This window comes from Orbicella franksi, chromosome 13 (assembly GCF_964199315.1).
Source record: "Orbicella franksi chromosome 13, jaOrbFran1.1, whole genome shotgun sequence".
NCBI lineage: Eukaryota > Metazoa > Cnidaria > Anthozoa > Scleractinia > Merulinidae > Orbicella > Orbicella franksi.
In genome coordinates, this window is record NC_138157.1 from 14308030 (window position 1) to 14321020 (window position 12991).

Genomic DNA, 12991 nt, shown 5'->3' on the forward strand with positions numbered 1-12991 from the left:
GTATGACTTATCAGGAAACAATAAAAGCTGCTGTTGTTCCGTCTACTTGCCTGTCATGAAATATGAAACATTTGTCTACTTCCCAACCATCGAATATTTATTTTTATCTGATGACTGAACGACAGTTTCGGTCTTTTCAGTTTTTCAGTTTGGTATAAATTACACACCTCATGTGAGGGAAGAGAAAGTGAGTAAAATAATTACAAACTGTCATTCTCTTTAATTTTTCTTTAAAATTGTACTGCAAAATCGAATTTTTCATCCCTTGTTCAAATAACACAATGATCAGTGTTCTTCCAATGTAAAAACGACTTTGAGTTACAGGATAATTAAAAAACCGAGGGTTGATGTCTGCAATAAACCTTATCGTCCCACTTGGTCTTGGAAGTTTCCTCAGTTTGCCTTGCACTTGCAGGACCCCTTTAACGAAAAGCACAATTTTTTTCCCAAAACTTTCTGTTTTCTCCATAGTTCTGACAAATTGACTTATCTAAGTCCATAACGAGCAAAATTTGGACCGATAAACGATCTTACGCATTTTTGGTTAAAATCTGTGATTAACTGACCAATTTATAAAGATCAAAAAAAACCAAAATACTTAATATCTTTTTGATCAAAATTAGAAAAAATATTTTACTATAAGGAGCAAAGTGTGTTTATTAATAAGCATAGTATTAATCAATTACTAACTTCCAGTGCCTACAAAGCGATGTTTTTAGACAGCTATTATCAGACAGCGTTTAAGTTCACTCCCATATCCTGCTTTAAAATAGACTAGGACCTAACGCATTTAACTCAAAACAATACACCTTAATGTTGTCTAAACAGGAAATCAAAACTGAATGCAGCCAACCTTTGGAGGTCATGAAAGCTAATGCCATCGAATCAATGTACACAAAGCATGGACGTCTATCTGTAATACTCCTGTCTTTTCATAGGATATGATTCCATATATGTTCTCCAGTCTCGATTTCAACTCTCCCTGTCTGGTGTGTGTGTTTCTCTTGACAACATTGGTTCTGCCACAGTGTTTTAGTAAAACGGCATCGAAGAAAAATTTGAAATTTATGTCCTTTGAAATCTTTTCCAGGACATAAACAATCAATTTACCACAAACGGCTGACTTTCTTGTCTTCTGTAGTAGAAATCTTAGAAATTATTCGGGTAGGAAAAGTGCCGCTGTGCGATTCTGAAGTGAATTTAGTCAAAAGGAAAAAAAGTAATCAAAGGAGCCCATTTGTGCTTGCCTTGCCCTATAATCCGTCCCCGTATATCGGACTGCAGTTTCCATAAATACCGTAAATCCTCTTTTAAGCCCCCCCCCCTCCCCCCTTAGTCCACACAATCAAGCTAACAAATAGTAGACTGTATTTGTAATATAATCCCGACTGTAACACTCCATGTGGACTGATCCGGTATGGTTTATTCACGTGCTCAAAGTTCAAATTTGTTTTTATTCTTTGGCTGCATGACCTCCAACTTCATGTGCTTGAACTTTTCCGCTCAAATCTCCATATTAGACAGTCATTGCTCCGGTCCAAAATTAACAGAAAGTAGGTGAGCGTAAACCTAGTCTGTTTCTTCCTCTATTTTGATGCTGGTAATGCGTTTCGCTAGGAATTAAATAAGCACCCCTCCCCCCTTTCTCTCTCATAAGCTCCCCTTAAAAGTGCTTAAAACAAATAAGTCCCCCAGGGGACTTAACAGAGGATTAACGGTAATCCATTCCTGTCGAATATTCGCGAAGTTATTTGTTTCCATGTTTCACTAATCTATCTCTTCACTGAAAAAAGCGGGAAGGGGGAGGGGGGTAAAGCTTCCCGGCCCCACCCCCCAATGCGCGGTACTTGTATGCAGTGCCAATGAACAAACAAAGTGACATTCATTAATAAAGTCTTGAGATTATTCACGACAAGAAAAAGGTTCTCGCTCAATTTGAAGTAAACACCGCGTTATCTGTTGCGGTTGGCTTGAACTGGCTGAGCCAAAGAAATATTTAGAGTCGAAAAGGTTATGTTCTCATTCGAAATGCAAGAACACAAAAAGAAAAATGCTTACCAAGTGGTCAGGATTAGTATAAATATCGACAGAAAGCCAACTAAATCGTTTCGTTCATCAGTGACTTATTCTCGCAATTTCTGACGTGAATGGTAACCTTGTAGGATTTTCCTATTACTGATATTTGTCGTCTGAATCAGGCAGAAATTCATCCTACACTAAACAAAATTTCGCTGCGTAAAGGAAAACTTGGTTCCAGTTTCGTTAAACAAGCTGTTCTAAGGAGTAAGTCGTCCAACTCGATGTTGAAATATAGAAATTCTTATTTCAAACAATAGGTATTGTCAAATTAAGGCAAAACTAAATTGAAAGGGAGCTGTTTGGGGTTTTTATTTGTTTGAGTTTTTCTTTTGTAAAACAATACATCGTCTCTATGCTAATTCAAAAGTAAGTTAGGAATAATTGATAAACATGCAGGCGGTCGTAATTCTAATCTCAATAGCAGTTCACACGATCCACGGTACAAAGATAATGCAGTCAGGACAAAAAAGTGTTTTTTAATATGTTTCCAACGACGTCAGATCCGAGAGGAAAAATTTTCAATAAAGAATTCGTTACGTAAGTAATCCCTTATAAAAATGAAGGTAAATTAACTAATTGATCATTGCTGTCAAATTCATGTACATTTTATGTTTAAACAAGGCTCGGCCCCGTCCCTTCTTCACCAAGAAAGCAAAATCTTGCAGAAAACTTTTTTTCGCTGTATTCTAGCAATCAGAAAGCATCGTTTTTTGTATTTTTGTTATAGGACCAAACAAAACTCACGCACACAAAGAAATTGGAGTTGTTGCGGGTTTCTCCATATCTGAGCTGAGTTAGGGGTCCTTTTGAGGGATTATTTGATAATTCAACGATCCACGAATGTTGACTCGAGGTATCTTAATGTTTTCTGTCAAGCATTTAAGGTGCGAAATATTGAAAAGCACGCGAAATATGAAAGACAAAGTTTTTAATTCTATTAATTGTCTGAAACAATGCCGTAAAGGGGAGCCGGTTTATTAATATCACCTGACTTGTCCGGTGAAATCCACGTATTTAATTTTTGCTAGTTTTCAAATAAAATACTTTCAGAAAAGGTAAACAATTGACAAAGAAAGAGGGAAGAACAAAAGCACGTGTCAGTTTGGATCATTTCTGTTCTGCGCAATTGTGAAAAACCTTCTAAAAATAGTCGCACGAAAAATCATGTTGGGTATCAATGCACTACGTAGATGAAACTATAAAGTGATCAAGCCAGTAGGTAGTGAACCTATTGCTAGCCACATTCGCTTCAAGTTGGGTTGAAAAGCTTCATTTCTGATCATGGCTATCCTGGGTTCTCCCTACAGTCTGATATTCGTGTTCCTTATGTTATGTGCTGTCGGCATAAGCACTAACGTCTCCTAGGTTTCTCCTACGAAGGACAAATGTCATAACATGTATACTTCCAACAATTTTTACGCAGGGCCGAACAAGAAGGTCGAAGCGATGCTGCATGAAATAAAGCGGGAGCTCGGTGAAGTGCGAAAGGTCTCTGAAGGAAAACAAAACGACAAGTAAAGGTTGGTAAATCAGTTTCCACCCTTAAATGCATTAAGTATATGAAATATTACGAAACGTTTTTTTCTTTCTATCACAGAATCGTGTTCGCGTCTCTAGATACGGGTTGTTAACGCTTAGTTGTATGACTGTCTTCTCAGCTGACAAATTTTAAGATAGATAAAATTCCAGGGAAAATGTTATTTTATTCTTCGCTTGGGCTGCTTTAATTTTAGTCTTAGGAAAGGGACGCCTTAACGGATCTTTTACTTTGTAATTTTCAGTTTACAAGAACTGTGCTGAAGTCTACAAGGCTAGTAAACGAATAAGCGGTGTTTATACCATCGACCCTGATAATGCTGGAGCCTTTGATGTGTTCTGTGACCAAACAACAGCCGGTGGGGGGTGGACAGTGTTCCAGAAGAGACTGGATGGCTCGGTTGATTTCTACCACGGTTGGGGATGACTACAAACGAGGCTTCGGAAATCTGAGCGACGAATTTTGGCTCGGATTGGACAAGATTCATCGCCTGACAAAACAACGAAGCAGGCTTCGTGTGGATCTTGAAGACACGACTGGAAAAACAGCTTACGCCGAGTACGATTTCTTTGGTGTGGCTAGTGAGAGAAGCAAATACAAACTGAGTCTTGGAACATACTCTGGTATGTGTTTTGACGCATTTCTTCTCCAATAGGAAGTTAAAGTTCTTCACACATTTTGGAAAATAGGTTTTAGGCACTCACCATTGTGTGACAGCACTATTTAACCAGCTAGCAATATATGCAGTTTAAGAGAGTTAAACAGTGTTTTAGAGTTTTAGTGTACCATGTCTATTAGCTTTTTGTAATTTTACCTTTTTATGTGATTTTTTATGTAGGAACTGCTGGCGACTCTCTTTCCTATCATCGTGGTTCAGCGTTCTCCACCAAAGATCGCGACAATGACAAGAGTTCTGGCAGCTGTGCCACGCGTTGCAAGGCTGGTTCAATTCTTGTCTCGACTCCAATCTGAATGGTCTCTATCATCATGGCAAACATTCTATTTCCTGGGAAGGTGTGAACTGGAATCACTGGAAAGGCCATAGCTACTCGGCTAAACGAGCTGAGATGAAAATCAAACCAGTTAAGAACTAGAACCAAGTGCCCTTGTACGGCTTTAAAATGGCATTAGTCACTTGATTCTTGAATTAAGTGAGCTTTTTTATCGCCTGAGTCTCTTGTTCCATTATATGAATGAAGTGATCATAAGATTTAGAGCGATTTCTTAATAGGTGATGGGTTTATATTACTTGTGTACATGAACAACTCGCTTCATTGTATGACTTATCAAGAAACAATAAAAGCTGCTGTTGTTTCATCTACTTGTCTGTCATGAATTATAAAACACTTGCCTGCTTCCAAAGCATCGAATATTTATTTTTATCTGATGACTGAACGAAACTTTTTGGTCTTTTTAGTTTTTCAGTTTGGTACTTGGCAATCAACTTTAATATCACACCTCATGTGAGGGAAGAGACTTTCTTTAATGGTCCTTTAAAATTGTACCGCAAAATCGAAAATTTTCTTTCTTTGTTCAAATAACACAGTGATCAGAGTTCTTCCCATATAAAAACGACTTCGATTTACAGGATAATTACAAAACCGAGGATTGACGTCTGCAATAAACCTTATCCTGCCACTCAGTCTTGGACGCTTCCTCAGTTTGACTTGCAGCTTGCAGCACCCCCTTAAAATCCATGATTAACTGACCAACTTTTAAAGATCAAAAACCTCCGAAAATACTTAATAACTTTTTATTCAATAGTAGAAAAATGTTTTACCATAAGGAGCAACGTGCGTTTTTTAATAAGCGTATTGTTAAACAATTACAATCTTCCAGTGCTTGCAAAGCGATGTTTTTAGACAGTTATTATCAGACAGCGTTTAAGTTCATTTCCATGTCCTGCTTTAAAATAGACTAGGACCTAATGCATTTCACTCAACACATTCAGTTACAACCTAATGTTGTGTAAAAAGTATTAACATCAAAATTGAATGCAGCCAACCTTTGGAGGTCATGAAAGCACTGAAATGCCATCCAATCAATGTACACAAAGCATGGAAATCTTCTTGTAATAGTCCTGTCTTTCATAGGATATGATTGTTCTCCAGTCTCGATTTCAACTCTCCCTGCCTGGTGTGTGTGTTTCCCTTGACAACCTTGGTTCTGCCACCGAGGAAGTTAAGTAAAATGGCATCGAAGGAAAATTTGAAATTTATGTTGTTTCACATCTTCCCCAGGGCATAAACAATCAGTTTACCACTAACGGCTGACTTTCTTGTCTTCTGTAGTAGAATTCTTAGAACTTATTCGGGTGGGAAAAGTGCCACTGTACGATTTTAAATTTAGTCAGTAGGAAAAGAATCAAAGGCACCCATCCGTGCTTGCCTTACCCAATAAAGAGACTGGCATGGATTTCCCATAAATAATCCATTCCTGTAGAATGTTTGCGTAGTTACTTGTTTTCATGTTTCTCTGTTTTACTAATCTATCTCTTTACTGAAAAAAGTGGAGGGGGGGGTGGGTAAAGCTTCCCAGCCCCATCTCCCACTGCTCGCTACTTGTATGCAGCGCCAATGAACAAACAAAGTGACAGTAAGTAACTAAGTCTTAACATTACTCACGACAAAAAAGGGTTCTGATTTAATTTTAAGTAGACACCGCCGGCGTTATCAGTTGCGGTTTACTTGAATTAGCTAAGCCAAAGAAATTTAGAGTCGAAAAAGTTACGTTCTCATTCGAAATGCAAGAACACAAAAAGAAACATGCTTACAAAGTGTTCAGGATTTGTAAAAATATCGGTAGAAAGCCAACTCGATCGTTTCATTTGTTCTTGTACAGTTTGATGGATCAGTAATACCACAAAATTACATTGATAAACTACTATCAATTTGTTGTTTGTTGATTTGGTTTGGACTCTACTGAACTTCAAATTCCCAATGACGTTTGCATACGTGGACACCCTTGGGAACACAAACTGTCCACTCTAAAGAAGTGCCCACTTATAGGTGGTTGAACATTTGTTGTTGTATGTAGTGGTGTCTGCCTAACACAGGTGTCTGTTGGTGTGTATATGGTTGAATGAATTACTACAACATTGATCACTCTGTTTCTATGTAGTCTAAAAATCCTAGGTGAGGAAAGTACTAACTAACTACAGACAACAGAACTGTCATTCCATGAGGAATCGTAGTTCATATTGAACAGCAGAAAGGTAGTTACACTTTTAAAGCAACACCACAAGACATTCTAAGCTCATTGAAACACAAAGTAGTCTCCACAGTCACCGAGTGAAAATCAAGTCTCTTGGGATATTGTAATTATAATGTAAAATGCAAATAAGGTCTATGGTAGATGGTTAATAATAGGAGGTAAAAACTAATTACATTGCCCTTTAAAGCTTGAAAGCTAAATCTGTCTGAGAAATGGGGGCTCATTTTAAAGTCAGCACTGATCCAAACTCTTTTTAGCCCCAGCACTTAAACCCTTAGACACTATCAAAGATAATGCGCATAATACTTAGGTCCGCAATGCATCCTTTTGTGGGCTAATCAATTTTGACAAGGAAGTAAGTCCCTGTAGCTTGCTTCCTCAGTGAGAGGATTAATATATGAGTTCGATTACTGATAACCACCCGCACATCTAGTAAAAGACCTACCTATGAACATTTTTTCTGTACAGATAACTTTATGATGGTGAACCTGGGTGTATAATAGTAAAAAGACCTGATTCATACCGTTACGTTCATCTCACGATAGTCTTCTTAATAATATTTGCAATGATTAAAGTATGACAGTCCTTTGGGATCAGCTTGCAGGTAATTCCAGCGACTCTCTGTCTGGCCATGTATAGCGTATGAGGCTTTTAATGCCAGCCATCACCTGAGTCATAAGGGTCTTACCAAAGTAAATTCTCCCAAGGTTCGTGGTCATGAACCCATGCATAATCAGACATGCCTTCAGGAATGTAGGCATATTCTTCTTCTTCACGGGCAGCGCGTTCCCAATTATCCTCTCTGTTTTTTTTTTTGTTTGTTTTTTTTTGTATATCCTCCAGGCGCTTTATCTCCTTACACACCATGCATTTCTGTTCCCCTTTTCCCAGCTGTGTTACACTGAATTCTTCCCGTGGGAATCGTCGGTGGCAGCGCGTACAAGAAGTATCAGCAGCCGGAAAATCCAGAGTTCCTTTATCAGGGATGACGTCAAGTGGAAGGTACGCATTTGTTTCATACTCATCGAAAGACCTTTCTGTTTTGCCTCGATACAGATCAACATACCTTTCAGATGCAACTCGAAGACGAGCCTCCTCTCCTCCGTTGACATCTTTCATGTTGTTGTACAGCCTGAACATCGCCACTGCATCCACAATGCAGTATTGGATAAGCTCATCCGTCAGTGGTCTCTTTTTCCACACTTCCTCATCTTCACTTAACAGCTCTTTTCCCTTATCCCTTATTTTGACCAACTTTGCGTCCTGGAGGTACAACTCAATGCAGCGACCAAAGCCATATATTTTCTGTTCTCTGACTGCGACGGTTCCGACGACCACCACGACCACCACACTTTATATTCTTGATGGAAAACTACGGAGGCGAAGCGGAGGCGAGTTTTCACGGCGAAAGATGACTTCAAGCAGCTGAAGATCCAAGACTTCGCTCAGTTTCACCTCAAACTGATGCCAGAGCGCATCGGAATCTTGTCGACAATCAAACATCAACTTCTTACGAGATTTGTCTTCAAGGATTTCGCCCAGTTCACTACTGAATATGACTTGTCCTAGTTTCAGCACATCAAATATGAAGACTGTTCAGACTGTTCAGACTGTTCAGTTGATACTGTGATGATGGTAAGCGCTCCCTTTCTGCTCAACGAATCGCCCTCACAATCAACCGCTATAAGAGTATTCCGTTCCACTATTTTGCGTTTGAGCTCAGAGATAGCATCTTGGAGACCCGTTTCACTATCGACTAGTCTGTAATCATAATCAGTTGCATTTTCGCAAGCCATTTTGCCAAAAAAAGTAAGAAGTAGGAGTGTTATAAGAGCGAAAATCTTCTTTTCACAATTTGTTTACATGACACAAACTTAGCCGCTCCAAGACTCTTATCAAACGACTACTCAAAGAAGAACTGTAAGGCACGGCATTCGTGGAAAGTAGCTTTTTATTTAAATATTTCTCATTATATTAGTATTAGGTATTTTTATAGGTAATTTTAAAGCTGACGAATTTTGTACCGTGGATAAATAAAGATTATCTATCTATCTATCTATCTATCTATCTATCTATCTATCTAGAATTCCACTATTCACTTCTGCTTTTCTGCGTAAAGATTACAACAGGGGGTACGGTGGACAAAAGATCCAAATTGAGTCCTAGGGGGCTTATAATGGGGGCTTAACACAGAAGGAATCCGGGTATAGCGTCGGTCACAAGACAGTTGTTACAAGGGTTAATTCCACTGATACTGACTACGCTCAACCGCCGCTAAAGGACACGTCCCCTTCATTGGAACACTACAGCATTGACCTCCTGTACGTTGATGCCTCTGCTAAGCGGACAGTTTCTTTGCTACAGTCTTTTGCGATACATTACAATACACCACTCCACAATACGTTGGACACGAAGCACTTGTTATTTACTTAAAATATACGCTATTATCATTATTTAATTATATTACTAATAACAATACTAATTATACGACATAATAAAAATACATGACACTAGTTTAATAGGTTACTTTCATTTACTATAGGGCCATTTATACGGGAGAAAATAAGACGCGTCTTATGACTCTTACCTAAGACGCAACTTAAATACGAGGCGAAGTGATCGTATAAATAGTACAAAATAAGCGTTCGTGCCTTGTTTTTGACGCAACTTAAATAAGACGCGTCTTATCTTAGAACAGGGTTTTCAGCTACTCTTATTTTGTCCGCGTCTTAAATAAAACGTGAACCTCCTCGATATATGTACTTTCGCGTCCTAAATAAGACTTGAACTATACGTGCGCATGCTTAACGACAACAACATTTTTTTTCAACGAGTCATTGGCCGCTCTCTTGCTGGCTAACAAAATGGCTTCGTAAGCTCAAAAACACCAGCAAAGACACCGTCGATCGCTCTCTACTGACTCCTCTCGGATTTCTGTTGTATTCTTTGTATGCAACGCCGAGTTTATGAATTTTGTTTAACAGCATGGTCTCCATAAGAAAAGAAAACTTCTCAAAATTGAAAAAAAAGCTCTGAAAAGTCTTTTCCTTCTCAAATGACAGCATGCAGGTTTTTGTTCCAACGCGCCATCTTGCATTGTTGCAGACTGTTGGTAATGGTTACATTGCACGTATTACAAAAAATTCATTTTATACTGTAATGCCACCTTCCCAACCTAAGACTATTCTCAGCAATTTACCGGATTTCCAATAACTAACTTACAACTCAATTGTGGGAATGATTGATGTCAATTTATTAACAATTTTTTTTAAATTTATTTATCTAAGGCGTTGTTCTTTGTTGTTCTTTGTACAAAACATATTTTTCTGTTTCAAATTTAATTTTGGCCTTCAACTCCAAACTACTAATATTAGGTACTATTTGATCTCATCTACAATCCCATAAGTTTACTTTACCTATGAATAGTAAAGTAAAGTATAGAATAGTACCAAGTAAACGGCAGTTTTCGACGTTAATACACTACAATATAAGAACGTCTAATTTTGGAGCTGAGGCTGACCGTTCTTATTTTTTTTATTTTTTTTATTTTTTTGCAATTTGAGCCTGAAAATGTCCTAAGGATGTTCTTAAGTTACATGGTATAGTAGACCAGGAAATCTATCAAAATGCATTGTTTGCTGTGATCAGGTATCAAGTTGCTTCCGCGTGCTTGTGCGGCTTGCTCTGGTGCCGCGAACAAGATGTTGCGCCAACCAACTCTTGGTAATTTTAGATTCAAAAAAAGCATTGAACGCAGGAGTTCACAGCACGATATAAAGTTACCAAATTTTGCGGCGAAAACGCAGAAAACTTTCATGTGTAGTGGGTGCAGGGAAGGTTTCGTTAACAAAAATAAAGACGTTCTTAGCTGACTTTCAGCCTGGGTATGTTCTTAGCATGTTCTTAAAATTTTGGTTTTGATCTCAGCCTCAACGTTCTTATAAAAAGGGTTCTTATCAAAAAAAGAGTGTACTTACTATAACATTTTTGATGGTAAGGTGTACAAATTATTTTTATAAAGAGTAAAAATAAATTTCAAAGTCTCTCCAAAAACGATTCGAGTGTATACAGTCGAAAAATAGATGACGTAGAAAAAATTACAACACCTGGCAATTTATGACAATGATTCATAAAATATACAGAACAACTGCCATACTTAAAGGGATAATATTTGCCTAGGGTCGGCTAATTTGATTTGAGTTTGCCTATTTTTCGGGCCCTAGAGTGGGAATTTGACTATAAAGGTCAAATGCCCCACGTATGCCCTCCCCTCCCCCGGGCTTGACATTGATGGGTACACTATTTTCTTTCAGTAGAGAGAAAAACACAGCAATTATCATAATGGCACAAAGAACAATGAATAGGTATACGACGGTTATTTTCAAAGAGTACCAGCTCAGTACTTGAATTACTAGATCACCCGTTTTCTATCGCATACAGAACATTAGAGAGTAATATGATGACTTAGTGACTTAGGACTAGTTCTCATCAGGTGAGGGCACTCGTAATTGCTCCTAAACAAATCGTCACACTGATTTTAAGGAGCTTTTTAATCTACAGTCATTGGAACAGGAAATATGGTGAAATATCTGTACGGACCCCACGCCAACTCATGTTGTAATTGTCGTGATACAGCTCTGTAAAAAAGGTGTTTTTCCCCTTTTTTTATTTTACTCTTAACGTTAGGTGCTAGCTACTATATAAGGTACTCTTCTTCGTCACAGAATAGCTTCAATATGACGCTATTCTGTTGTTTCAACTTTACCTCACATCAAGGTTAATTGTACTTGAAAAGCTGCGTGACACAGATTTCGCCACAATTGTCGTGAAAAATATAAGTTGTATGTGTTTCTTTATACCTGTCATTTCTAGTTGAAGCCCTACTCAAAGAGCTTAAATTTTGAATGCCTAAATGCGAAAGACTAAAGCCTGGAACAGACATGAACGGTTTGGAAAGGTATCTCCAGTACAGTAACTGTTCATTTCGATTCCAATGATATTAGTTTGACATTTTGTACTACTGATTTCCAGCATCACATGAACACGTAAGCTGATGACTTTCAATAGTTCTCAACTTGTGGATTTACAGCATTTGCCTTCTGTCGTACCCAGCGAGCTAAAGCAACAATCATTATCACATAAACGACACTGAATACACACACGCAGACTGTGACTGGTAACGAGTACCAATTCTTAGCTTGTTCGCTAAAATAATACATTAGGATCATGAAGAAGTTTGTTATTAAAAACAGAACACGAGAAGGGAAACTGAATGAGATCTTTTTGGATTTGCAGCCGCCCATAAAGAAAAATATGGCGTTTTGAATGAGTAGAAATAACAAGACGCCAATAACCCACCACTTGTAGCCGACATTAAAGTCAACCAGCTGACTACTCAAGTAAAACAACTTTAGAAAAACGAGAACAAGTCTGTTTTACGCTTGGGTCACTGGAACGTTCAAGTGTCATTATATCGCGTCCGTTCAGGAGCATGTCACCCACGGTTGTGGCTGTCCAGGAACGAGACAGGTAAAGAAATATGGATAATCGTAACCCTTATGACTTATAGCTGAATTACAAACTGAGGAAGTGATTCAAAAACAGCCTCAAACAACACAGCCAAACGAATATGGGTGAGCACGACGTTAGCCTTTTCAATGCTGTCCGAGTCGATTTCATCTCCACGCCACCATTTCTTGACACAGAAAATAAAGCCCTCTATTCTTGCCACAGCAGCTGAAAATGGATGAAAACCACAAAAGATGCCTTTTGTACAGCACAAAGCGCCACTTTCCACTTCCATATCTATTCTGACAACGCAGTACAATACTGAAAACAACAAACATGGCAAAATAACAAAAGCGAGCCCCACACCAAACCATATCTTGTTATCCGTACGGTAGAATTCTATCAGTGTGAGTATGTCGGTGATCGGATCAGCAAAGCTTAAAATGGCTCCGAAAAGGAACAAGAAGGGACTGTACCACTTGAGATCCTTCACTTCCATTATACAGCGACCTTTCGTTATTTCTCTCACTACATTGGCTAATATTCAACAGGCTCGGCTGCAATAGCTTTTTGGATTGTCAATAGAAGCTGTTACGCATTGTTTTGGTTGAGAAGCTGAAAAGTTGCTCTTACTTCAATCTGCTGAGACAATAA

The 12991-nt window shown here is 38.4% G+C and overlaps 1 protein-coding gene and 2 pseudogenes across 2 annotated transcripts in view; 1 reads left to right on the forward strand and 2 right to left on the reverse strand.

Moving 5' to 3' along the window:
* Positions 1–3474: 3474 nt before the first annotated feature.
* On the forward strand, positions 3475–5291 carry LOC145465048 (angiopoietin-related protein 7-like; annotated as a pseudogene). Its single transcript, XR_014041501.1, has 3 exons — positions 3475–3553; positions 3861–4239; positions 4455–5291. The product of XR_014041501.1 is annotated as an angiopoietin-related protein 7-like (transcript).
* Positions 5292–7337: 2046 nt separating this feature from the next.
* Positions 7338–8700, reverse strand: LOC145465838 (piRNA biogenesis protein EXD1-like; annotated as a pseudogene).
* A 3189-nt stretch (positions 8701–11889) lies between these two features.
* Positions 11890–12991, reverse strand: part of LOC145465050 (uncharacterized) — a 1167-nt gene continuing 65 nt past the window's right edge. Inside the window, exons 1-2 of the mRNA XM_081448851.1 lie at positions 12400–12991; positions 11890–12265 (exon numbers count right to left, since the gene is read on the reverse strand). The exon at positions 12400–12991 is cut by the window's right edge and continues 65 nt beyond it. Coding sequence (XP_081304977.1) covers positions 11890–12265; positions 12400–12836 — 813 coding nt within the window. The 5' untranslated portion in view covers positions 12837–12991. The remainder of the gene's footprint in view (positions 12266–12399) is intronic.